At 41.8% G+C, this 25,403-nt stretch overlaps 2 protein-coding genes across 2 annotated transcripts in view; one reads left to right on the forward strand and one right to left on the reverse strand.

The window, feature by feature from the left end:
* Positions 1–4,714: 4,714 nt before the first annotated feature.
* The window catches only part of MFSD8 (major facilitator superfamily domain containing 8), a 28,862-nt gene continuing 8,173 nt past the window's right edge, over positions 4,715–25,403 (reverse strand). Inside the window, exons 4-12 of the mRNA XM_053252236.1 lie at positions 25,137–25,377; positions 23,989–24,102; positions 22,523–22,667; positions 20,832–20,890; positions 13,903–14,011; positions 11,014–11,148; positions 10,562–10,665; positions 10,218–10,468; positions 4,715–8,995 (exon numbers count right to left, since the gene is read on the reverse strand). Of these exons, the coding sequence (XP_053108211.1) occupies positions 8,780–8,995; positions 10,218–10,468; positions 10,562–10,665; positions 11,014–11,148; positions 13,903–14,011; positions 20,832–20,890; positions 22,523–22,667; positions 23,989–24,102; positions 25,137–25,377 (1,374 nt within the window). The 3' untranslated portion in view covers positions 4,715–8,779. The remainder of the gene's footprint in view (positions 8,996–10,217; positions 10,469–10,561; positions 10,666–11,013; positions 11,149–13,902; positions 14,012–20,831; positions 20,891–22,522; positions 22,668–23,988; positions 24,103–25,136; positions 25,378–25,403) is intronic.
* Positions 24,825–25,403, forward strand: part of ABHD18 (abhydrolase domain containing 18) — a 51,862-nt gene continuing 51,283 nt past the window's right edge. Inside the window, exon 1 of the mRNA XM_053252246.1 lies at positions 24,825–24,845. The gene's annotated coding sequence lies outside the window, so the exon portion shown is untranslated. The remainder of the gene's footprint in view (positions 24,846–25,403) is intronic.

Below are 25,403 nucleotides of genomic sequence, written 5' to 3' on the forward strand. Positions count from 1 at the left end.
TGACAGCATAGCTATGTATATTACCATGACATTTGTTTAATCTTATCTAATTTTAGGCACCCTAGAAAGAGAAGACTCTGGTATAATGTGAAAGTTACATTATAAATTATAATGTGACAGTGTCAGCAGAAGGAAATATTGTCAAACAGGTAGCTATCTCCATTTGCAAGTAAAAATGGAAGGGGTAGCTTACACTAACTCGTTGCCACTGGATGGCAGCAGTTCTTCAGTAGATCATCTCCACTTGGTTCAGGCACATTTTGGGAAATTTGAAGGGGAACTTTAAGAAAAAGGATTCACACCAATCTCTCAGCTGGGGTGCCCATTGCCTTCAGCACTCCACACAAGGGAAGTGGTCCCCTCAGGGAGAAAGACATACAATAGCAACTGCCTGGAGCTGAGGGCCATGTGCTTAGCACTCCAAGCCTTCAAATCTACTACTACACCACCATGTATTGGTGTGTACAAACAATGTCACCGCCAAGGCACACATGAACTTGGAACACAAGGAACTTGATTGAAGTCCCTATACCAGGAAGCGCTCCTACTGCTACACTGCACTCATAGGACATCATGTCTTGTTCCCTGAACAACGAAGCCAACTGGCTCAACCGTCTAGACCACCGCGCGGAGTGGAGCCGATGGGCATTCCAGCTATTGATCAAGGGCTAGGCCAACCCCAAGTGGACCTACTTACCTCACCAATCAAGACATTCCCCAGGTTTTTCTCTCACTTCCCCTGTGCAGGGGCAGAAGCAGCAGACACTCATCCCCATGGCCTGAACTGCTATACGTGTTCCCTCCAGTATCAATGCTCAGTCAACTAATGCGCCAGATCTGGCTGCTCAAGGGCCAGGTGATTCTGGTGGCACCATTTTGGCCATATTTGCCCTGGTTTCCCAAAATGCTTCACCTCACAGTTGTGGGTCCATGGTTTCTACATGTTTTCCCCAATCTCGGCCAGGGCCCAGTATACCACCATGACCCAGCATGGTTCAAGCTTGCCACATGGCAACTGAGCACAACTTAAAGAGCCACAATTATAACTCAAGGGTCCTCAACAATTCTTGCATCTCAAAGGGTGTCCAACAGGATTTACCAATGCAGCTGGTGTGTCTTTCTCTGTTGGTACAGAAAGTGGCACCTTTCTGTGGACCAATGTGGCATTTCAGAACTCGCCATTTTATCAGGACAGCCTTGACTGTGGTCTCAGGGCTATTACAATCAAGTGAGAAGCAGACTGCCCTGGCCAATCTTCTTTCACCCTCTAAAAAGTGTGGCCTTCACCCACAGCTCAAGCGGTTTCTTCAAGGCACTACTCTCATCATCTCCAACTGTACATAGATTCCCCTCATGGGACCCATAAAGGGCACACAAGAGTCCTTCATACTCCACTATTTGAACCACTCTTGTCTATACCACTATGCATCATGTCATGCAGACTGGCATTCCTTATCACCATCTCGTCAGCCAGATGAGTGTTAGAGCTGAGAACTGTCAAACTCAATTTTTTACATTTTCTTGCTTGACTTCATCAGTCAGGATTGGAAGGCTACAATCCCTAACCCATCTTTCCAGCCTAAGGTCACCTCTGTCTTTCACAGATCGCAAGACGTGATCCTGCTCTCCTTTTTGTCTGAATCCCAGCCACGCCAAAGAAAAGGAATGGTACCACTTAGACATCCATCATTGCCTCAGAGCTTACCTGTCCAGAACTGCTTCCTTCCAGTCAGAGGTTGGTAGCAAGCCAGAGGTTGCTGGTTCGACTTCCCACTGGTATGGTTCCCAGACTATGTGAAACACCTATATTGGACAGCAGCGATATAGGAAGATGCTGAAAGGCATCATCTCCAACTGCATGGGAGATCACAATGGTAAACCCCTCCTATATTTATACTGTATTATTTATTTATTTATTTATTTATTTGATTTTTATGCCGTCCTTCCGAAATGGCTCAGGGTGGTTTACAATTAAAAACAGAAACCATTAAAACCAATAACAATTAAAACAAATATAAATATGAACACCAATTAAAAACACCTTAAACAATTAAACTACCAGAACAATTAAAACCCTGAAAACCAGGTTAGCATTAAAACAATTAAAACTAATTAAAAATCTTGAATGGCCAGGCCAAACAGATGGGTTTTAAGGGCTCTCTTGAAGGTCAGTAAGGAATTAAGATTGTGAATTTCCGCTGGGAGTGCATTCCACAGCCTGGGAGCAGCTACAGAGAAGGCTCGCCTCTGAGTCACCACCAAACGAACTAGTGGTAACTGGAGACGGACCTCCTCAGATGACCTTAACGTGTGGTGGGGATCACGTAAAAGAAGGCGCTCTCTAAGATATCTCGGGCCCAAGCCATTCAGGGCTTTACTGCCTGTAGGCAGGCATTTAGACAATGAGTGCCATTTCCTGAAGATGAAAAGGAGAAGTAGATTTGGGTGTCATCAGCATACTGATAGCACCCAGCACCAAACCTCCTGATGACCTCACCCAGTGGTTTCATGTAGATGTTAAACAGCATTGGTGACAGAATGGAGCCCTGAGGGACTCCATATAACAGCTCCTGTTTTGAGGAGCAACTGTCACCAAGCTCCACTATCTGGAATCTACCCAAGAGATAGGAACGGAACCACTGCAAGGCAGTGCCCCCTATCCCAAACTCCCCCAGGAGATCTAGAAGGATACCATGCTTGATGGTATCGAATGCCGCCAAGAGATCCAGAAGAACCAGCAGAGTCATACTCCCACAGTAAAGGTCACCTATCAAGCCAACCAAGGCTGTCTCAACCCCATAGCCAGCGTGAAATGGCTTTAGAGCTGGTATTCTACCAAAGACAACCACAGGGCTCTGTGGTCACCAGGGGGTTGACACTGCCTCAACACACACTTAACCTTAACACCTATTAACACAACCTCTGAGAGAGACTGTCCCTTCAGCTCAGGAGATTTGACAATACATGACTCAGGCAAAGAGCCTGTGGAGAGGAGGGCAGATCCATTAAGTACATGTTTTTAGTTTTGTTTTTTGTTTTTTAAAGACCTAGAAGTATCTCAGACAGGTAAGCTGACTGATAAGAGAGCAGATACAGTGAGGGAAATAAGTATTTGATCCCCTGCTGATTTTGTCCGTTTGCCCTCTGACACAGAATTGACCAGGCTGTAATTGGGATGGTAGGTTTATTGTAGCTGTGAGAGACAGAATAACAACAAACAAACCCTCAAAAGCCCAGTGCCCAAAAGTCAGCGATGGATTTGCATTGTAGTGAGGGAAATAAGTATTCGATCCCTTCACAAAAGATGTCTTAGTACTTGGTAACAAAACCCTTGCTGGCAATCACAGAGGTCAGACGTTTCTTGTAGTTGGCCACCAGGTTTGCACACAACCCAGGAGGGATGTTGTCCCACTCCTCTTTGCAGATCCTCTCCAAGTCAGAAAGGTTTCGAGGCTGATGTTTGGCAACCCGAACCTTCAGTTCCCTCCACAGATTTTCTATGGGATTAAGGTCTGGAGACTGGCTGGGCCACTCCAGGACCTTCATGTGCTTCTTCTTGAGCCACTCCTTTGTTGCCTTGGCTGTGTGTTTTGGGTCATTGTCATGCTGGAATACCCATCCACGACCCATTCTCAATGCCCTGGCTGAGGGAAGGAGGTGCTCACCCAAGATCTGACGGTACATGGTCCCGTCCATCGTCCCTTCGATGCGGTGAAGGTGTCCTGTCCCCTTAGCAGAAAAACACCCCCAAAGCATAATGTGTCCACCTCCAGGTTTGACGGTGGGGATGGTGTTCTTGGGCTCATAGGCAGCATTCCTCCTCCTCCACACACGGCGAGTTGAGTTGATGCCAAAGAGCTCGATTTTGGTCTCATCTGACCACAACACTTTCATCCAGTTCTCCTCTGGATCATTCAGATGTGCATTGGCAAACTGCAGACGGGCCTGTACATGTGCTGCCCTGAGCAGGGGGACCTTGCGGGCACTGCAAGATTTCAGTCCTTCACGGTGTAGTGTGTTACCAATTGTTTTCTTGGTGACTATGGTTCCAGCTGCCCTGAGATCATTGACAAGTTCCCCCCGTGTAGTTCTGGGCTGCTTTGTCACCGTTCTCATGATCATTGCAACTCCACGAGGTGAGATCTTGCATGGAGCCCCAGACCGAGGGAGATTGACAGTTGTTTTGTATTTCTTCCATTTGCGAGTTATCGTGCCAACTGTAGTCACCTTCTCACCAAGCTGCTTGGCGATAGTCTTGTAGCCCAGTCCAGGCTTGTGCAGGTCTACAACCTTGTCCCTGACATCCTTCGACAGCTCTTTGGTCTTGGGCATGGTGGTGAGTTTGGAAGCGGAGTGATTACTTGCTTCTATGGACAGGTGTCTTTTATACAGGTACTGTAACAAGCTGGGATTAGGAGCACTCCCTTACAGAGGGTGTTCCTCATCTCAGCTCGTTACCTGCATATAGTGAAAAGACACCTGGGAGCCTGAAATCTTGCTGGTTGATAGGGGATCGAATACTTATTTCCCTCACTACAATGCAAATCCATCGCTGACTTTTGGGCACTGGGCTTTTGAGGGTTTGTTTGTTGTTATTCTGTCTCTCACAGCTACAATAAACCTACCATTCCAATTATAGCCTGGTCATTTCTGTGTCAGAGGGCAAACGGACAAAATCAGCAGGGGATCAAATACTTATTTCCCTCAGTGTATAAACTTAAACAGCACAGATCCCAAAGTACAAGCAGACAAAAAGACAAAGCACTCAAGCAGACAACAGATGCATTGTCAATTAGCCAAGAGCTGAGGAAACAATCTCATTACACTCAAGAGACTGTCCAAGTTGGGGATATCAGATGTAACAAATCCATCAGAGGAATCATAGTGCACTGAGTCAATAGATTTTCAGCAATTCTGAATGGCCAACCAAGGAAACAGTTTTTTCAAGAGGTTCATGGCATCAAAATAATTATAATCCATAGTATCATTAACCTTCCAGGTGGGATTCCTTTGCCCCTTGGATGCATCACAATGCCCCATCCTCCACTTACTGGGAATAGAGGAAGTTGTTATATAGGAAGCCAGCCACATAGTTGATGCTTTCAAAACCCAAAGATCCTAGAAGAAGCCTAATTAATACAGGGGCTAAGTGAAAGAAAGATTAGTTAGCTAGCAGACATACTAATAATAAATTTGTTAGAGACCAGATTCAAGCAGTTATCCTAAAAAAGGAGCAACGAAAAGCAGGCTAAAGATAAGCTTAAGAGGTTATTTATTACATTATCAGACTTAGTTAATTACAGACCTATCTCTAATCTTCCTTGGTTGGGCAGGATGATTGAGTGGTGGCTTCTCAGCTCCAGGCAGTTTTGGATAACAGATTATTTAGATCCTTTCCAGACTGGCTTTCGGGTGGGATATGGGGTTGAGACTGGTTTGGTCGGCCTGATAGATGATCTCCAGTTGGCAACCGATAGAGGGACTGTGACTTTGCAGATCCTTTTGGATCTCTCAGCGGCTTTCAATACCATTCTTGAAGGAGGTGAGATTGGGTAGCACTATTTTATAGTGGTTCTGTTCCTACCTCTATGGCAGATTCCAGATGGTGTCACTTGGAGATTGTTGCTCTGAAAAGCAAGAGCTAAAGTGTGGGGTTCCACAAGGCTCCATGCTGTCTCCAATGTTTTTTAACATCTACATGAAACCGCTGGGAGAGATCATCAAGAAGTTTGGACTGGGATGCTATCAATATGCTGATGACACCCAGATCTATTTCTCCATACCAACTTCATCAGGAAATGGCATGACCACAAGTGCCTGCCTGGAGGTGATATTGAGCTGGATGAGGGATAACAGGCTAAAGTCGAATCCAAACAAGATGGAGGAACTGTCCATAGTGGGTCAGGATCCAGGAGATGGTTTAGATCTGCCTGTTCTGGATGGGGTTACACTCCCCCTAAAAGATCAGATTTGTTGTCTGGGAGTGCTCCTGGATCTCCTGTAATGCACACTACATGGGGCTGCCTTTGTACGTAGTTCGGAAACTACAATTGGTATAGAATGCGGCAGCCATTTGGGTCTCTGGGTTTACCCAAAGGGACCATATAACACTGATTCTGAAAGAATTGCACTGGCTGCCGATATGTTTCCGAACGAAATACAAAGTACTGGTTATCATTTATAAAGCCTTTAACGGCTGAGGTCCAGGGTACTTGAGACTGCCTTCTCTGTCACTGACCCTGTCACCTATTAAGATCATCTGGAGAAGTCCAGTTATGGTTGCCGCCAACTCATTTGCTTTCTCTGTGGCTGCCCCAGGGCTTTGGACTGTGCTCCCTGCTGCAATAAGAGCATCTCCTTCTCTGTTTGTTTTTAGGAGGACCCTGAAGATGTACCTGTTTTCTCAGGCTTTTAACAAACTAAATTTTTAAAATTTTAATGTGTATTTATTTATCTTTTAAAGTATTTTAAATGTTTTATATTTTATATTATGTTTTAATTCTATACACCGCCTAGAGACTTCTATATTAGGCAGTATATAGATTCAATGAAATAAATACATAAATTTATAAACTGCCTAACACCTGAATCTCAAGGTGGTGTAAACACAATTTTAAAATCATAAATTTAAAAAATAATTTTTACAAATATATTTTATGTTATTATTTTAAAGAATAGCATAGCAAAAGGCCTGAGAAAACAGGTGTGTCTTAAGTGCTTTTTTTTTTTTAAGGCAACCAGAGATGGAGAAGCTCTTATATCAACAGGAAGCACATTCCAAAGCAGTCTCAGGGAAGGCCCAGTCCTGCGTCATTACCAAATGAGCTGGTGGCAGCCGTAATCGAACCTCCCCATGAGATCTCAGTAAGCAGCAGTATTCATGACAGAGAAGGCGCTCTGGAGGGTGTCTTGACTTATTGTAGCTCGATGTCCATCGGAGCTATGATGCTGCTTTTTGCTAGTGTGTTTAATTTCCTTCAAGGCGACCGTCTTAGGTTTTTTAAACATGTCGCTCGCAGGCACGGTTTTAGACTGAGTCTTTTCAGATCCATGCTGCTTCGATCTCGATGCCGACGCCGATCCATCCCATTGAGCCGCTTCCCGTTGATGTCAATGGTGGGGCTCAGGCGAGGCGTAGGGGGACGAAGCGCTTCGTCATACAATGCTGCTCTCAGGCGTAAAGCTCTATTTGTCCTGGTCTGCTTAGAAAATGAGCAGCAAATTTTGCAGGCTGTCGTATTGTGCTCCTCTCCCAGGCACAATAGGCAAGCTGCGTGATAATCGGTAGATGGTAACTTAGCGCGGCACTTTACACAACGTTTAAAAGTCTTCTTGGCTCCCATTATGAGACGATCCATGAGCAGTCCGAAGTCAGTATCCGAAGGGCAGTCCAATCAGTTAACAAATTAGTCCGTTATGCGATCTCAATCCATGAAAAAACGTTCAGAAGGTCAAGAATATCAGGTAGACAAGGAAATCTGTCAACTAACCAAGTCTGATAACCAAATCTATTCCATTTACAGTCCTAAGTTCCTAGCCAATAAATCTGAAGTAATACAATGTGTCTGCTACTGAGGAGCCCAAACAAAGTCTGAACGTTACAGCGGTCAAACAGAAACTGATAGGACGACGCCCAACTGCTCAATATAACAGACTCAGGAAGTGCGTGAGGGTGGTTGGGCGTTGCGAGGATCTGCTTAGTTGGTCCGTGAGGTACCTGCGCAGGCGCAGAACCCATTTCCTTATGGAATCAACGGATCACAGTCCAGATCTGAGAAGTAAGGAGTGGAGGCCCCTCCCATATATTCAGCTGTTACAAGCTAGTTCATACTGACAGGCAGGGGAGGGGCCACAATTCCTACAGAATACCTGTAAGTATGGCTGCACAGACAACACCTGAAGAATGGCACAGCAGTTACAGGTAGGTGCAACCTTACTTATTTTATTTCTACTCTGCAAAATTTTATCTGAGCGTTTTCTATGTATGTCAAAGGCAAGATTAGTCCTCTACATTATTTGCATCAACAGGCTTGTCCTTTACCATATGAGCACCAGGATTTTGACAGTGTGGTTATTCGCAATTATTGGGCTTCAGCAGTCTGAATCTGCCTCTCAGTGGTTGCAGATGAACCAGTCAGGAACATAAAACACAAGATCTGGGAGAGGAATGCCACATGACAAAAAGCAGTATATAAATATTTGTAGTAGTAGTTGCTGCTGATTAGGAAGTACTACATGAAGCAGAACTCCATTCTCAAATATTAAAAATTCACTCCTACCTGAACTGTTTTTGTATAAAGCATTCTTTGTATTTACAGATTAACACCAGTTACAATTATATTTTTCAAGATATTTTATTTACTGTATTAGCTCATGCTGAATCTTAAGAAGCATTCATAAAATTTAGAAGAGGTAGCAATTGTAAAAGTGCATCACACACAGCTCTTTCAAATTGAGTTTGAAAAACACTTTCAATAAAACCTGATTCACAGAATCAAGGCATTTAAAAAGTTATACCAAAACAGTAAGTAGAGTTAGGGCTGGTGAAATCACTTGCAATTATATGTACCATCACTGTTAGGCTGCTGTGATTAATATGCAACAAAACTTGCCCAGTTTTATACCAGTGATAAGTCTTTTCAGTAGTAGTAGGATATAGGATCAGTAATAGGATATGCCATTTCTACAGGGCACACTGGCCAATGAAAGGTACAGCACAATCGTTCCTTGGATAGTAGCAATGACACAGACTAGCCACAACAGGTCATTTGGCCAGAAATTACTCAATCTGTTCCAATAGCCTCCCATATCTGACAGAAAATGAAACGAGTCTCTTGTACACTACTTCTAAGAATATGAGAGAGAGAACAACAATTCCACAGATTAGGCCGAATGCCCAGCGGGGTCCCTGGCGAGTGTAGAGTTGGCTGACAAACACTGGACCAACTATGCGTGCGCCACTTCCAGAGGCTGTTAGCCAGCCCATGTAGATACCCTAAATAGATCAAAAGATTGTTACTGCCAAATCTGACATCTAGGCAAAGGAGGAATGAGGAGATTTTAACTAATGTTTAAACAGTTTTGCCTGCAAACTAATATATGTATAATTAAAGTCATACAGGAGTAACAGAAATATAGAGAACAGAGACATAGTACCTTATCATGAGCAGTGTCCCTGTAACAGGGATTCCCAGATGTTGATGACTACAACTCCCAGCATTGCCAGCTGCAATGGCCTTGGGCTGGGGATTATGAGAGTTGTAGTCAACAACATCTGGGAATCCCTGTTACAGGGAACACTGAAGATGAGTTGCCTTTATTCCTTTCTCCCTAGTTGGTGCAAGTTTTTTTTTAAAGTTATGTTTAGATATCAAGATAGGATCGGCCAAGGCAATGTGATGTACGTATCAGGTGATACAGAAATATGATAAATAAATAAATGTGTACATGCAGTTAAAACCCAGTTACTGACTCTAAGATCAGTTTATCCACAGAAGAATACCGAGACAAGCTTTTCCCTCTTTCAATAAATCCTGCCTCCTAGTGGACAGAAAGGGGAGCACTCCAGTGTCAAGACCATTGACTAGTAGAGATGTGCAGAATGTTCTGTGTTCAGAACGTTCCACCTTGAAACAGGCCTTTTCGAGTGTTCCAAACTCGGAACAGAACAACCCCATTTTGACTGGAATCCAAAATGGCACTCTTCTGGCCTCTCCACATGCATGGCCACCATTTGCATGGTCCACACCACCATGCAAATGGCCACCTTGTGTGCGCAGAGGCCAGAAGAGCACCATTTTGGAATCCGAAATGGCACTTGGAACATTGTGTTCAGAATGGTGTTCTTCCAAAAGAATGATCCACGCATTTTGCATTCCATTTCGAGCTCTGAATGGAATGCAAAATTAGTTTCATGTACACCTCTACTGACTGGTGCCAAAGAGACTAAGATACACTAGTTGTAATTAAGTATGTCTCTATTCTCTTATTTACATTAAAAGCACTTTTTGTATGTTTAACTGAATTTTGATGCAATAAGTACAAACTAATTAGTTGCTCCCTAAGTCAGTTTTAATACTAAACATTAATTGCCCCCATACACCAAGAACTTAGACACTTACTCATTTCACGCCAAATGCCATGGAAGCAGCTTGTGACCCCACTCCCTATATTTACACAAGCACTCACTATATGTAAAAACTACAACTATATCTTACCTGAGGCTTTGGTCCTAAGATTTTTGAATATAGAGTATATGACATGACATTACAGATTGGGTATCCTAGCCCTATTAGGATGTCAGTAGTGATGTACTGGCCCAAATGGATTACTGGGGTATAGAAACACCAAGATTGTACAACAGGACATCCTGTTGCTTCAGAACTATTATTGGATAGAGTTTCCAGTGTCCTGAAAGATGTAAAGCTTTCACTGAAGGTCACAAATGGAACAGAATGATTCTTTATATCTGTGAAAATAGACAAACAAATACCACGTGTTTACACACACTCACAGTAAACTACAAAGGTTAAACTACAAATATTAACATTTATATGTATACCTTCCCACTGGATATTGGGTAACTGCTTTCCCCAAGGTAATAAGACAAAGAATCCAATCAAAATAATCACCAGGCCTCCATATAGCAGAGCACGTTCACCAGTCCTGTTGGGTAATAAAAACTACAATTTGTGTACACCATTATAAATACAAAAATGAATTACAGCATTCATTTTCAAGAGTTAGTGAAGAAAAAACATCAGTATATGCTAGATTCTGCATACCTAAAGTCTGTTTCCTTTTCCTACTTAATGAAACATGGAGCTTCTATAGTAGAATATTACAGCATGTGGGGAGTACTTGTGCTTACAGTACGTAAATACTTTAGTCAAGTTTAGCTATAGATTTGCAAGCTAGAAGTCACCAAATATTAAAGACCACAAATTTCTCTGTTGTAATAAAGCTTTTTTTTAAAAAGGCACACAATGAAACACCATATCTTTAATCACTTACTTTTTGGAAATTATTTTAACTGCTAAAAATACAATAACTGATTCAATGCCAATTGCACCAAGTATTAGTCCATTGATAAACACTGCTTTTTTCCTTGTCCAGGAATACATATCCATTGACAACGGTGTAGCTATGCTGGAAAACAAAAACAAAAGCCATTAACACCCTCTATTCTTTGCCTAGGATGAAGTGTCTTGAGTGATTTAAAGAGTTAACTTAAGTCCCCAATTACAATTAATTGAGAAACTCAACAGTCATACTAAACAAGGCCTTGGAGACAAGCCTAAGTGAGTATCAAGCAGGGACTTGCGCCTCCTGCTTGAACAGCAGGTGGAGGCTGCGGCCAGAAGTGCTTTTGCCCAGCTCCATCTGGTTCACCAATTACGCCCTTCCCTTGACCGGCAGGCATTAATGACAGTGACCCATGCCCTTGTTATCTTCCACTTAGATTATTATAACGCTCTCTATCTAGGGTTACCTTTGAGGACGATCGGGAAGCTACTACGGGTCCAGAATGCAGCGGCTCACCTACTCATGGGTGCCAGAAAATATGACAGGGTAACACCTTTCCTGCAGTCATTACACTGGTTGCCTATTCGCTTCCAAGTTCAATTTAAGGTCCTGGTTCTGACCTTCAAAGCCTTGTGGGGTTTGGCGCCTGTCTACCTACAGACCCGTCTCTCCCATCCAGTTGCATCCCGTCCGGTCAGATCATCTCAGATGGCCCTTTTGTCGGTCCCTGATTTCCCACAGGTTCGGGGCAGCAGGACCCATGAAAGGGCCTTTTTGGTTGCTGCCCCACTTCTCTGGAACTCCCTTCCCCTTCAGATTCATTTAGCCCCTTCCTTACTGATTTTTAAATCTCTATTGAAGACTTTTCTTTTTCACCAGGCTTTTGCCCTGTAGTTTACCTATTTGTTTTTTTCCCTTTTTTGTTAGTTTAGTTTTTAATTTAGAATGTAGTTTTAATGTTGTCTTGCTTTGCATGTTTTTGTACACCGCCCAGACTCTTCGGAGTGGGTGGTATATTAAATGTTTCTAATAATAAAATAAATAAATAAATATCAAAGCAGAAAGCAGGTAGGTAGGTAGAAATGAAACTTCTTGCAGAACACCTTGGGGGAAGCCCTCTTTTTAGTGTCTGAAGGGAAATATGTTCCTGAGGTATGATCTCTGCATCTGGTATTATTTGGGATCAATAGCACTAAAAAGTTTGTATGATTGGCACTCTATACTCCTAATTTTTTTAAAGCCCCCTCTCTCTCACTCCTCTGCTCCACAACACATTATGCTAATAAGACAGTGAAATGTTGATGGCAATGTGGTCAACCTGTACAGAGGTTCATAACTTTAGAGAATTTTAAAGCGCTTAATTATGAATTACCTTTTGATCTTACTATGATTCTTCTTTGTTTTCTAGATTTTAAAGTTATTAAATTATCAATATTCTGCATTTATTAGGTTGACTGTAACAGCTGGTGGCCAGGAGACTGAGAAGTAAATAGTTAGTTTATGAAACAACTGAAGACATGACAGATGGCTGCAAATGAAACATTAATCAATGTTACAGTTGCAATCTAGACACACTTATTAAGAAGTAAGCCCCATTGGTCAGAGCAGGACTTACTTTCAAGTAAATATGTATAAAATTACATTGTAAGGCTCCAGTAAGATAGGCAGTTCTCCTATGATTTTAAGAGGTTTTTTGTATGGTGGACTTGTATTACTATATGGTTAGAGACAAAAATGTTAGTCCCTAATAACTTAAGAACATGCCTTTTCCGTTATGAGCCCTGCCGCCTATTGAGATCATCTGGGGAGGTCTATTTGAAGTTGCCACCAGGGCTACTCGGGGACGGGTCTTCTCCATTGCTGCCCCAATACTCTGGAATGCATGCCTTACAGAAATAAGAGCCTTCCCATCTCCGACAGCTTCTAAAACGGCTATGAAGGCACATTTATTCATCCAGGCTTTTAATTAGAGTTATAGAATTTGTTTCTTTAAAACTGTTTTAGTGTTTAACATTTTAATGCTTTTTAAAACTTATTTTTTTATTGTAAACTGCCCAGAGATGCGAGTTTGGGGCGGTTTGTAAATGTGCTAAATAAAAACATATTTTCAATTTTACCCTTTATTGGATGGATGTGAATATTTTGGCTTTCATATTGATCCAAATTAAGAATAATGTATTAATGTATTTGAATGATAGCATATGTTGCGATTGCAAATCCAGTGGTTAATTCAAATCAAACAATTCTATGCCACTACAAACTTCCACAATTATCACACTCAAATGAATTATAGGTTTACTAATGCAATTTGATGACTTGCAGTGTTTCCTCCCTGAACATGAATATGATGCCACCTCTTTCCTGTCCTTTACATTCTTTCTCAAAAACCCACCATTTCCATACGGTTTACTCCCTTAAAGCTTAATTGCAGCTGAGAATAAAGATTAAGTACATGCAACTGCATTTGCCCATGTTCTTCCTTCCTTAACCTCTTTACTCTCCCGCTCCCGCATGTCTATTTTTAATTATAAAATCTAAAATCTCCTCCCCCATCTTGGGGGGCAGGTACCCCTCTATTTTTGCCTATGTAACCTGAAGGAGCCAAGAATGCTGTTAGTAGTAAGTTAGCAATAAATAAATTGGCCATTTGAAATATCATACATATAAGTAACTATTATGAATCCGGCCTTTTGTCATATGCTGAGGCCAACATTCCCATGCCACTCTAATCTCGTCATACTCACAGTATAAACCAATAATGCAACTCCAGCCAAGGTCTCTGATCTGTCATTTTGAAGAATATGTTCTGCACCTATGAGGACTCCTGTAGCACTACAAAAGTGTCAATCAGATAATGGAGAAGTTGGATACACTTACGTTTCAAAGACCGCAAACACAAATAAGACGACAAAGAAAATAATGTTTGTTGATACGACAGCCACGTGGTCAATGTTTCCTTCGTTATCTTGCCTCACCTCATCATTTTCTGCATAAAGACAAAAGAAAAGCTCTAACAGCAAATAAAGGCACACAAAGCAGTTGCTCGAGTCAACTACCAACTTCAGCTATACTATTAGGAGGGTGATTATTATAACAGTTGTTTACATTTCTCTTTGAAATTGGATGTGAAGATTGACCACACTTTACAGTAGAAGCATACATTTAAAATTTAGTGTTTGCCAGCTTCTAACCTGGATGGGGCTTTAGCTCAGTAGTAAAGCATCTGCTTTGCTGGAGATGGCTTCTAGGTAGAGCTGGGAAAGGCTCCTGCCTGAAATCTAGGAGAACCACTGCCAGTCAGTGTAGGCAGTACTGAACTACATGGGCCAACGGACTATAGTATAAGGACTATAGTATAAGGCAGCTTCCGATGTAGCTTGTAGGGTATCCCCCCTTGCCCCTAAACATTTTACAGGAACAAGTAGGGATTTGCAGAACCTTTCAAGGTCGAAATGGGCCATTTTATGTGTTTCAAACTCTAAACAGAATGCCCTTCAAAGGGCCTGTTTCAAGATTGGCTGTAGCCAATGACTGCGATTCTGTCTCAGCCAAATGTTTCACCATACTGAAATGCTGCTGAGTTAGGCCAATTTATTTTGCAAAGTTATTTTTAAATTTTTGTTGAAATTCATCTGGTAGGCTTTTCACATCTTTGTATAAATTATCCCATATGGGATGATGATATTTCACCATACAGGTCATGTAATTCGCAATCTTGATTGAGAGACAAGCTGTGGAATATTCTCTTCTGCCCAAATTGTCAATTCTACTCCCTTCCTTTTCCACTGGAGCTGAATGGCAGTGAATGGATTTACTCTTTGTTTCACAGTCAATTACTAAAGAATTTGGTAGAGGATGTTCTAGAAGGAAAGGAGAATCCTCTTCCTGTTCTCAATACAAGCCCTCCAACCTCTTAGATGTTGGGGTAGAAGAAGAAAGCACCTCCCAAGCGGATTGTGCTGCTTTTGTTATTACATGTCAAGTACCCTTTATCCAGACTGCTTGGGACCGGCAGTGTTCCGGATTTCGGAATATTCTATATATAGGCATATAATTTTGGTAGACGGGGGTCTGGAATGCGAGGCAGAACTCTTGTGAGAGCGTGCGAGAGTTCCAGCAGTGAGAAATAATGATGGCAGCAAGGAGGTGAACAGCTGAAGAGGCGAGTGGAGGAGGCTGGCGGCGCTGGTGGTGGTGGTAGTGGTGGGCAGGCAGGCGGCAGCGGGACAGCCTGGCCTGGCCCTGAGGGGGGCAGTGGCAGGATGGCCCTGAGGAAGGCAACTTGACTGCATTTTTAAAGTGAGCAGAGGCATTTTGTTTCATTTTGTTACAGCGTGGTATGACTTTGGAGCATTCCAGATTTCAGATGTCCAGATAAGGGATACTCGACCTGTACCGGAAGCATAGGCAGAGTAACTGGTTGCGCAGACTGAAGCTGCCATAAAATCATACACAGGATCTTTGATCTCGGCAGACTGTTTTTTATCTTTAGCCCGAAGCCAACTCAGCAACCTGAACATGATACACTTTCAACTCCTCTGTAGAATAAATAGATGGTCTGGCCACTGGTTTCTGCAGCGGAGGTTGAGTCTCTTGTCTCCCAGTCCAAAGTGGGGAAGGTCCCTGGGGAAGACCTCATCCCTATGGATCTTATAAAAAGCAATCTGAAGTGGTGGGTCCCAGTTCTGGCTTCACTGTTTCCCTGCATTAACTCTCATGGCCGTATTCCCAAGAACTGAGGGTTGACGATCATCATCCCCATTTTTAAAAAGGGAAGAAGGGATGACTCTGCCAACTATAGGCCCATCAGCAAGATATACACCAGACACCTACAATGGAAACTCAAGGACTGGTTAGAACAAGAAAATCTGCTGGCAGATGAGCAATCAGGTTTTAGGGAAGGCAGAGCCACAATTGTTCAATGCCTGGTGTGCCAACATCTCATTGAAAAGTATTCCTCCAACAGTTCAGCCTCCCTTTACGCTGCCTTCATAGATCTCAAGGCTGCTTTTGACTCAATATCCCGAGTTAAGCTATGGGAGAGGCTGGAATCTTCCTCAATTGATCAACATCTGCTCTACCTAATTCACACCCTTCACACAGAGAAAACACTCAGGGTGAGGTGACCCCAAGGATGTCTTACGAACCATATCCCGACCTAAAAGGGAGTCAAACACGTTTGTATCTTGGCCCCACTTCTTTTCAACTTTTATATCAATGCCATGGTAAGCCATCTCAGCAACCCAAATATCTGGATAGTGATCCGTTGCATTCATAAATATGGGTTGTTTGGGGCTTGTCTCGGGTCGCCATGGTCTCAGTCATTCCCGTAACGGGAGAATCTTGTTTTCGCTTTTCTTTTCAAGGTTAATCCGTACTCAGTCCAATATACAGTCCAATGTCAAAGTCCGTCGATCTGTCCAAGTTTTTTTTTTTTTTTTTTGGAATAAGTAACTAACTAGCCGAGGAGCTTACAGTCCGAGGTGTTGACGCAACGGCGGTCAAACAGAAACTGAAAGAGACACGACCCAACTGCCGGAGATAAGGGAAGCATGACCTCGTGCATGGCAGTTGAGGGCGGAGCGAGGAGCTAGCTAGTCAGTCCGTGAGGTCACTGCGCAGGCGCAGAACCCATATTTATGAATACAACGGATCTCTTCCAGATCATCAGTTACAGGTATGCAACCTGTTTTTCCATCTCCCCAAGCTGGCCGAAAGAAGCATTTCCTTCCTACTATACGCCAATGATGTGGCAATCCTCTCAAGGGCCCCTATAGGCCTGGGTGTTGGTGACACTTGCACAGTTCTGCAAGAGTGAACAACTTGAAATTAATTACCAAAAAACTAAGGTCATGGCCTTCGCCAGACTGCCACTGGGATACTGTAGGCCACAGAATTGAGCAGGTCGCTTCCTTCACATATCTGGGGGTGGTCCTTCATACGTCTGGCACACGAAAGGCCCATTGTGATCATGTCATCCTCACTGCACAGAGAAGCTCCACTGCCATTCTGAAGTTCTTACGGACTAGAGGTGGCCACTACGTACCAGCAGCACTTAAACTATTTGACGCCAAGCCGTTGGCTCAACTACTCTATGGGGCCCATCAGGGAACCCCCTCCAATCTTGCCTCACTAGAAGGTGTCCAGTCTAAATGCCTAAGAGCAGCCCTACAAGTGCCTTACTATGTCTCTATTGCTATTCTATGCCTGGATTCTGGTATGATAAAAGTTGAGGCCAGGGTGTAGATAACCGTTCTCAACCACTAGCTCAAACTAGCTCTCAGCCCTCGGGGCCTGGCCCCTCTGACCCTACAGGAGAATTTCCAATCCTCCTGGAAATGGCAGTCTGGAGTAAAGTGGCGCTACTGGGCTTCTCCCTGCCCCTCCAACTCGCTATGGGCTGTGACAAGGCAAAAGTGGCCATCAAACAGAGCGTTTTGGACACTGAGCACCTGGCTGACCTTGGCAGGGCACTAGGTTTCCTGTCCTCAGAAAGACTTAGATTCATTATCTCCTCCGCTGCGTACTGGAAATCCGAAGCCACAGAAAGGCTTTCTCTTTTGCCCATTGTCATGCCCTTCCCACTGCAGTGCTGGAAGGCAAATACAGAAAGCTACCCATCATGGAAAGACTTTGCCCCTGTGACACTGGGGAGGTAGAAACCAAAGAGCATGTACTCCTCTCTTGCCCCTTTTATAAGGACAGTCGTGACAAACTTATACTTCCACTGCTCCTCAAGTTCCCTGGCCACCCTAGTCAAGTTTACACCAGGACGCTGCTTTCGGATAAAGATCGGGCCTTCATGTGTAACACTGCCAAGTTCTGTGTGGCAGCATACAAGATCCGCTGGGTCCTGACTGCCAGTCCATAACCATGTCTTGTACTGATTTTAGCCACTGTCTATTTTACTTGCCTGCTTCGCTCTCAGCTAGTCATCCTGTCCTACATATTTTAGCCGCCCCTTCCTGTAGTTTAAATATTTCACGTTTTATCCTCTCATAGACAGATGCATACAGCTTTGAATATAAACGTAGTGAGCTTGTACTCATACTTTTGCCTCTGTTCCCTCCCTATTTGAATACAATTTGTGGTAGGAGCTTTACAGTCCTTCTCACACCAGAGTAGCATTTTATAGTAATTATAGTTTATAACCTTTAGTAACTATCCGTAATTTTATAGTAATCATTTTATAGTAATGTTAATGTAATAGTTTTTAATGTAATATCCTAATGCAAGTACTTTTCATAATTACTGCCTCATACTATCTTACGCTGGCCTTGGACCCTAATAAAGATGATTGACTGATTGAGGGAGTAACAGAGGGTTGGAGTCTGAGGGAAAGGTGAGGGGAAAGGGGGATAGTGTCAGTAGGCCAACTGCGCTGAGCCACTGCCGCTTATCCATGGGACAGGCCTAGAGCAATTCGTGGCTCTTGCTGTAGGATATTCCTACCTGGGGGCCAGGAAAAAAGTCCCTGCAGGCTGGCCCCCAGCCCAGGATCTGGCCCCCAGGCCTTATGTTGTGCAGGACTAGATTAGTGGAACAAGAATCTTGTGTCTGCCCCACACTCACAGTGCACCTCTTTGACATTTACTGGCACAGCAGTAGAAGTAACAGGGGGCTGCTTCTAAATTTTTGCTGAAATCAAAAGTTGATTATGTTGCAGCCACTGCAGTCGGAATTCTGAGGGTTGAAGACCCAGACTGTTCCCTGAGAGCAGATGGATCTGGTCTTTGAGCTGTAAGCTGCAGCAGTTGATCACTCATCAGTTATCATATTTATTTATCTTATTTATTGTTAAATTTATATACCGCCTTTCACTAAAACAATCCCAAGGCGGTTTACAGCAAAATTTAAAAACAAGATTGTAAAAAGGACATAATTAAAATATTAAACTAAAATATAAAACAAATCTGATCATTGTGGTTTATCGATGTTGATGGCCTTGTCAATGTCTACAGAACTGGCACAATATAGTAGACATCAAAGCTGGCAGTTTTCTGGTAATATGCTCCCTCGACATCAATGTTGACAGGAATTCAATGTCTGCTTCAATGCCGAAAGAGGAGATGCCTGCAACTTGATTATCTGATCTCCTGAAGGAGTTCAATGAACTCGATGGAGTTCAATGAGATTTTCTTAACATCCAAAACTCCTCTGTATCCTGTGTCTTCTGTTTTCTCGAAGGGGAAGTTAGAGCCATTTCCTCATCAGAGGACTTCTTTTTCTTTTTATGCTTCCTATGGTGCAGCCCCGAGGTGGAGTCCTTTGATATATCCGCCAGGCGCTTGAACTCATGTTGCTTCAAAGTCAAAGCTCCACTCAATACCAAAGGCTTAGGCTGCCCCAATGTAGGCTGCAGCTTTGATATCTATCTATCTATCTATCTATCTATCTATCTATCTATTTATTTTTATTTATTTTTTATTTTTAGATACCACCCTTCCAAAAATGGCTTAGGGCAGTTTACATATTGATGTCGATACTGGCATTGAAGACTGGGGGAACCTTGGCACTGGCGGCAGAGGTTGAAGTGCCTGTTTGTATAATGCTCCTTTGAGCCAAAAAGCCTGGTTCTCTAGCGTTTAGCAAGAGAAAGATGTACAAATCTTGAAGTTCCTGGTATTATAGCAATAGCAATAGCACTTACATTTATATACCGCTTTATAGCCAGAGCTCTCTAAGCGGTTTACAATGATTTAGCATATTGCCCCCAACATTCTGGGTACTCATTTTACCGACCTCGGAAGGATGGAAGGCTGAGTCAACCTTGAGCCCCTGGTCAGGATTGAACTTGTAACCTTCTGTTTACAGGGCGGCAGTTTTACCACTGCGCCACCAGGGGCTCTTATTATGATCCTCCTCCAGACATAATAAACAGCGGTTGTACCAATCAGTAGAGGGCAACTTTTCTCCGCACTCCCTGTACTTCTTAAAAGTTTTCTTAATGTCCATTGATACAGTGTAATCCTAAACAAAGCCACGTCAAGTCAAAAAAACCAGTCCAAATCCAAGCAACTAAACAAACATCCAAAAACCAAAGAGTAGTCTAAAGCCAGTCCCAATCAAAAACCTCAAACAAATTCAATATTTCTTTATCCACAGAACCAAATCTGATGAGGAGCAGAGTCCGATAAAGCGAATGCTAGGGCAGTCGGAAAGGAACTAAGGAAGGAGGTGCTTGAAATGTCAAAATAAACAGATGCACAAAGCACAAGGGGCAGTTTGTAAGCACCCAAAGGAGCTTGAGCATTCCACCGGTGAGGTTCTGCACAGGCACATAATTCATGATTACTAATGTCCTATGGATCACGTTAAAGATCTACTGCTTGCTTAGAGGTCATCAAATCTAACTAAGCTAGAATGGTTCCACACGCTTACCCTTCCCTACAGGGAGCAGTCACCATCATTCCTTGATTAGTCCAAGTAAGCACCTGTCACTCCTATTTTACAGATGAATACTGAAAAGGCTGTACACAACAATGGCTAAATTGAAAATCTACCTCAGCTTTTCCAAATCCAAATCTACCATCTCTAAATTGGCTTCCTGTGCCAGATATATACTAATAAGACATCTACCTATCAAAAATAGCTAAATGATCTGCATTAACAATAAACTGAATCTGTAGATGACAAAGTATTACATGCCTTCTCATTTGCTTGTCAAATCTGTGTGCAATTCAAAGGGCTTATACATACTTTTTTTCAACCAACCAACATGGACTCAAAAGTATCACTTTTCTTATTAGTTTCTATTAATATCCCAAAGTGTACCACAATATTATATTTCTGTATAACATTTTTACCTTCCGCTTGAAAATTAATGCTTCTGCATGGTCTTCCCACGTCGTCTACTCCATGTTCTCTAAAAATTGAGAAAAAAATCATTGAAAACTTCTTGCTACACCAAAGAAACCAGAAGTTAGCTTCAGTCATACATTTATACCCAATGTTGTAATACCATGTTATGTTCCAAATTGTTTAGCATTTCTAATCACTTTACACACAGTTCCTCAAAAGCATATGTGCTAATGTTAATCAATAAATCTCAAAACCAGCATATAACTGGGGGCATTCCTAGCATTAGCTGAGGACAAGCTGCACCAGAGGTAATTATTTTCAGCAAGATAATTTACAGAAATGCCGTAAGACTGAACATTTGTAGTAATACATGGAATAAAGTGATTTGATTAGATGAATAAATTTGCAAATGTTCTATTAAACACATTTTTAGGAGTGTGGACATTGACATAAACAGTTTAATCCAATAATGAAAGGAACAAAACCTCTTATTTATACCAATAATATTCCAGTTTCAGCTCTTAAGAAAACTGAAGGCATGTGGTTAGGGGCACAAAAAATCTGAATTGGCAGCATCCAGACTAATCTTGTGCTAGCATAAGCGCTGTTGTGCTAACAACACACAACACTATATTGCACAAATTAAGTAACCTCTGTTCCATACTAGTTCTTGCACTAGCAGATGTTGCACTAGTGATAGTGAATTAGCTAATTGTGCAACATGTTGCACTACATCTTGCACAACTCTTCTACTATATCTCCTTCTGCAAGTAGTATATAACAAATATATATAAACAAATATGAATTATATTTATAATTCATTATATGAATATAAATATAAAGTGTATTATGTAATACACAATTATATACTTATATTAAATTATCAATGTGGATGCTAACCAGTAACTTGTTCTAAAAAGAAAAAAAAATTAAGGTCAGATGATCCCAAGATCCATATTTCTATTTCATGAAGTACCTGGGGGTATATTTTGGCCCCTAAAACTTTTAGATTAGGAGAATTCTTGCTCACATAAACTCTCCAAATGTCAAGTCCTAGTGCTGACTGTTCCACCTTCAGCTTTGTATCATGGAGATTGTTTTTTCCACTTTCTGAACTAGAAAACAGAAGTCTAACTGAGAATACAATTTAACTTGTTCCATTCTGTGGGATGCTAAACACCAAATATGTGAAACTGGCTTTCATCCAAACACAATCACTTCTGTCTTCATCTTAAGGGATGGCCAGCAAGTTCTTTTTGAAAAGGTCTTTTAATGCCATTAACAGACTATGCAAACACTCTTTTCCCATTAAGTGCATAATACTACCTGCATAAAGTAATAAAATATGGATGGTTTTCCCCACTATAATTGGCAGGAAGAACTTGTTGCTAAGCTCAACCACAATACTGTTGATCAGGAAATCAAAACAAAAAAAGGTCAGTATACATTCCAAGTTACTAGAATGCGATTTGTTAAAAGCTCAGTAGAAGAGGATCTGACCAACCAACAAGTGCCAGAGTAGAAAGCCTTTACTAAAAAACAAAAAGGGTGATCCACACTGATACACCACACACACTACTACACTGACATGCAATCAGCCTAAGAAAACATGAAAATTCTTAGAACTGTATCAATAGACCAAAGAATAAATATTTGGTATAACCACAGCTTTAAAAAAATATTGGTTTCCAATTACCTAAATATTACCAATATCAGAACTATGTTAATAATTCCTAGGGCAGCTCCAAAGAGAACTGGTGCTGTGTACATATTCAGCTGAAGTTGAATGATTTTCCATGTAACTCCTTTTTCTCCAATGAGAGTAAAGAGGGCCTGAAAAACTAAGAAAATACAATAGCATTAATTAGAATAGGACTTGAAGAGCATGCTGAAATATAATTAGCAAAGCTTTTGTTTTGCTTAACACTACCAGTTGCAGTCCTTATAAAATATGCTGGATACTGAAAAACAAATCCACAAAATTTTATATATTGCCGAACAAGAATAGCTGAATTCAAGATTACGAATTAATAAGTATCCAGCTGCATACCCAGAAGTGATGCATAACTCTTCTTTAAGTGATCCATATGCATTCTTCATCTTGACATACCAAGTTCTAGTCTTTGGCCTGATTTATTCTTTTGCCAAGCATGCATTAAAACTAAGGAGGATATAAGTAGAGAATAATATCAAAGTGCCTTCCTCATGTTTGTTTTGATTTCTGTAAGAGATAGACTATTTCTTTGGCCTGGTTTCCGACTTGCACAAGTGGAAAAAAGCTTGTGCCAGAGGGCTCTCCCACCCTCTTCTTCGCACTGCAGTTCCTAACCCTCCTGAAACAGTATAGAAGGTTTGCATGCGAGTGGGGAAACAGACCAAAATGGGACAGAAGTACCTTGCATGAGCTTTCATTCACACAAAACATGCCCTCACCCGAGTTTGGCTGATTCTACACTCCCTCATCCAATGCTATTCTAGAGGGGGCCCCAACCACCACGAACAGGTTTTTAGGAGGTGCAGGCAGCTGCAGTAGGGACAGACGCCACCCTGCACAAGATTCCATCTGTTTATGCAAGTCAGGATCCAATCCTATTTTATGCAATATTTGAATTCCAAGATTTGCACCATTTAACTGCTGTTGGTGGCTGAAATGATATGTATTGTGGCTTATCCTAAATGACTGTTGTCTTTCTGCTGTGTGGATGCCTCTTGATATATCTTTACTAAGTCATCAAGGGTAGATGAACACATTCAACTGCTAACATACTCCCCTGAAGCATGATCAGCCTAGAAGAGTCACTGCAAATAATAGTGAAACAATGACTCTGCTTTTCCCAGCAACATAAAAACTATTGCCAGCCGCCTCAATACATATGATGAACTGCCTCCAAAAACTGAGCAAACAAGACAAAGATTTGTAATACCTCATTAGAACAAATCCCCCCCCAAAAATGCATTGCTTTTTAGAGAGAGAGAGGGAGGGAGAGAGAGAGAACTCCACTATATTAGTACAATAACTTGTTTACACAACAAATGGCAAAGATGTACATGCAAATGAATGAATAAAAAAACATGTAGTGCATCTCTGGTTTGAGAATCCCGTATTTCCTCATGCAGACTGAGATTCATCTGAAAGGAATGAAAATATAACATACGTTGTACCTGGTCCCAGTATGAATCCCAGTGCTTGGCAAGCACTGGTATTTGCCATGGCACTAGTTCTTTCACTAAGGGAGGTGGCACCAGCAATGTATGATCGAACTACTGCTACATTTCCTAAAAAAAAAAAAAAAAAAAGAACAGAAGAGAGCATATTTCCTTGATAATTCCTTGATACTTATAAAATGTATTTCCTTGATAATTTCCTTGATACTTATAAAATTCTCTGCATTTTATTTACCTAATTACAAACATTAATAGACAAGAACCTGCCAGTAATTCAAGCCACAAATGTTAAACCGCCTGTACTGTTCATTATCTGCCTCAGTTTTGCCTGCTTGCCAAGGGCAATTATTTAAAGATCTACAAAGGAACCTTTATTCTAAAGTGATTTATTTGTAACTGTATCTGATTGGTTCCGACTGTCAAAACTTGTTAACATCTTTAGTTCTTTCTGCTGAGTAAATGAACATTAGAAACTATCCTATGTTGAGCCACACCATCAATCCATCTAGCTTAGTATTGTCTACACTGATCGGCAGTGGCTTTCCAGGGTCTGTTCTATAGATTCAACAAACACCACCTCTTCTATAACATTTGAGGTATTAAGCTAGTTAAGTTGTAATGGCCTCTGAAGGAACTGCCCTATCTTCTTGGTGCTCTTGCCAATCAAGTCAATAAAACTCAGTCAGCTATTACAGACTCTCCGATGTCATAGTACATCTTTGTGACCCTTGGAAGTCAGTTACTCCAAATGTTGCACCTTTGGCTGCCACTGACTCAGGAGTTCTTGATGCCACAGAGAGCTGAGAGCCACACAGCTCATAACTTTGGGAAGATGGCAAAGCACTTGGTTTGAGGTAAAGCAATGGCTTCAATTATGTATTTACATCCAGGGTTTCCAAATCTCACCTTGCTGGTACAGATGTGTTGGAGACTTTTGTCAGAAAGAGACAGTTTCTCAAAGTTGCTTATGTTTTAAATTAACCTAACAACATAATGCTGCCTTAAATAGTCTACAGCAATCAATCCACTAATATTCTGTTTGAAATGCTTCTAAAATTGTTTTGTAAACCACCCAGAGAACTTGTGTTTTGGGCGGCATAGAAATGTATTAAATAAATAAATAAATAAATAAATAATAAAATTACCTGCACCAAACCCCACAAGAGCTCGAGCAACTAGCATGTAGTATTTGTTGTGTGAAGCAGGTAAATGGACATAGGCATACAGGCAATTAGCAGCCACTGAAATACCAGTTGAAACTATAAGTGGCTCTCTTCTTGGTCTGTAGTTAGACCACGTGCCAAAGAAGGGAGAGGCTATCATTTGACCAATGCTATATACAGCAATAATCCAGCCTAGGAAACTTGCGTCTGCAGTTTTATCCACCTATGGGAAAAAGAGAAGCAACTTCA

The sequence above is a fragment of the Hemicordylus capensis genome, chromosome 5 (assembly GCF_027244095.1).
Source record: "Hemicordylus capensis ecotype Gifberg chromosome 5, rHemCap1.1.pri, whole genome shotgun sequence".
Lineage (NCBI taxonomy): Eukaryota > Metazoa > Chordata > Lepidosauria > Squamata > Cordylidae > Hemicordylus > Hemicordylus capensis.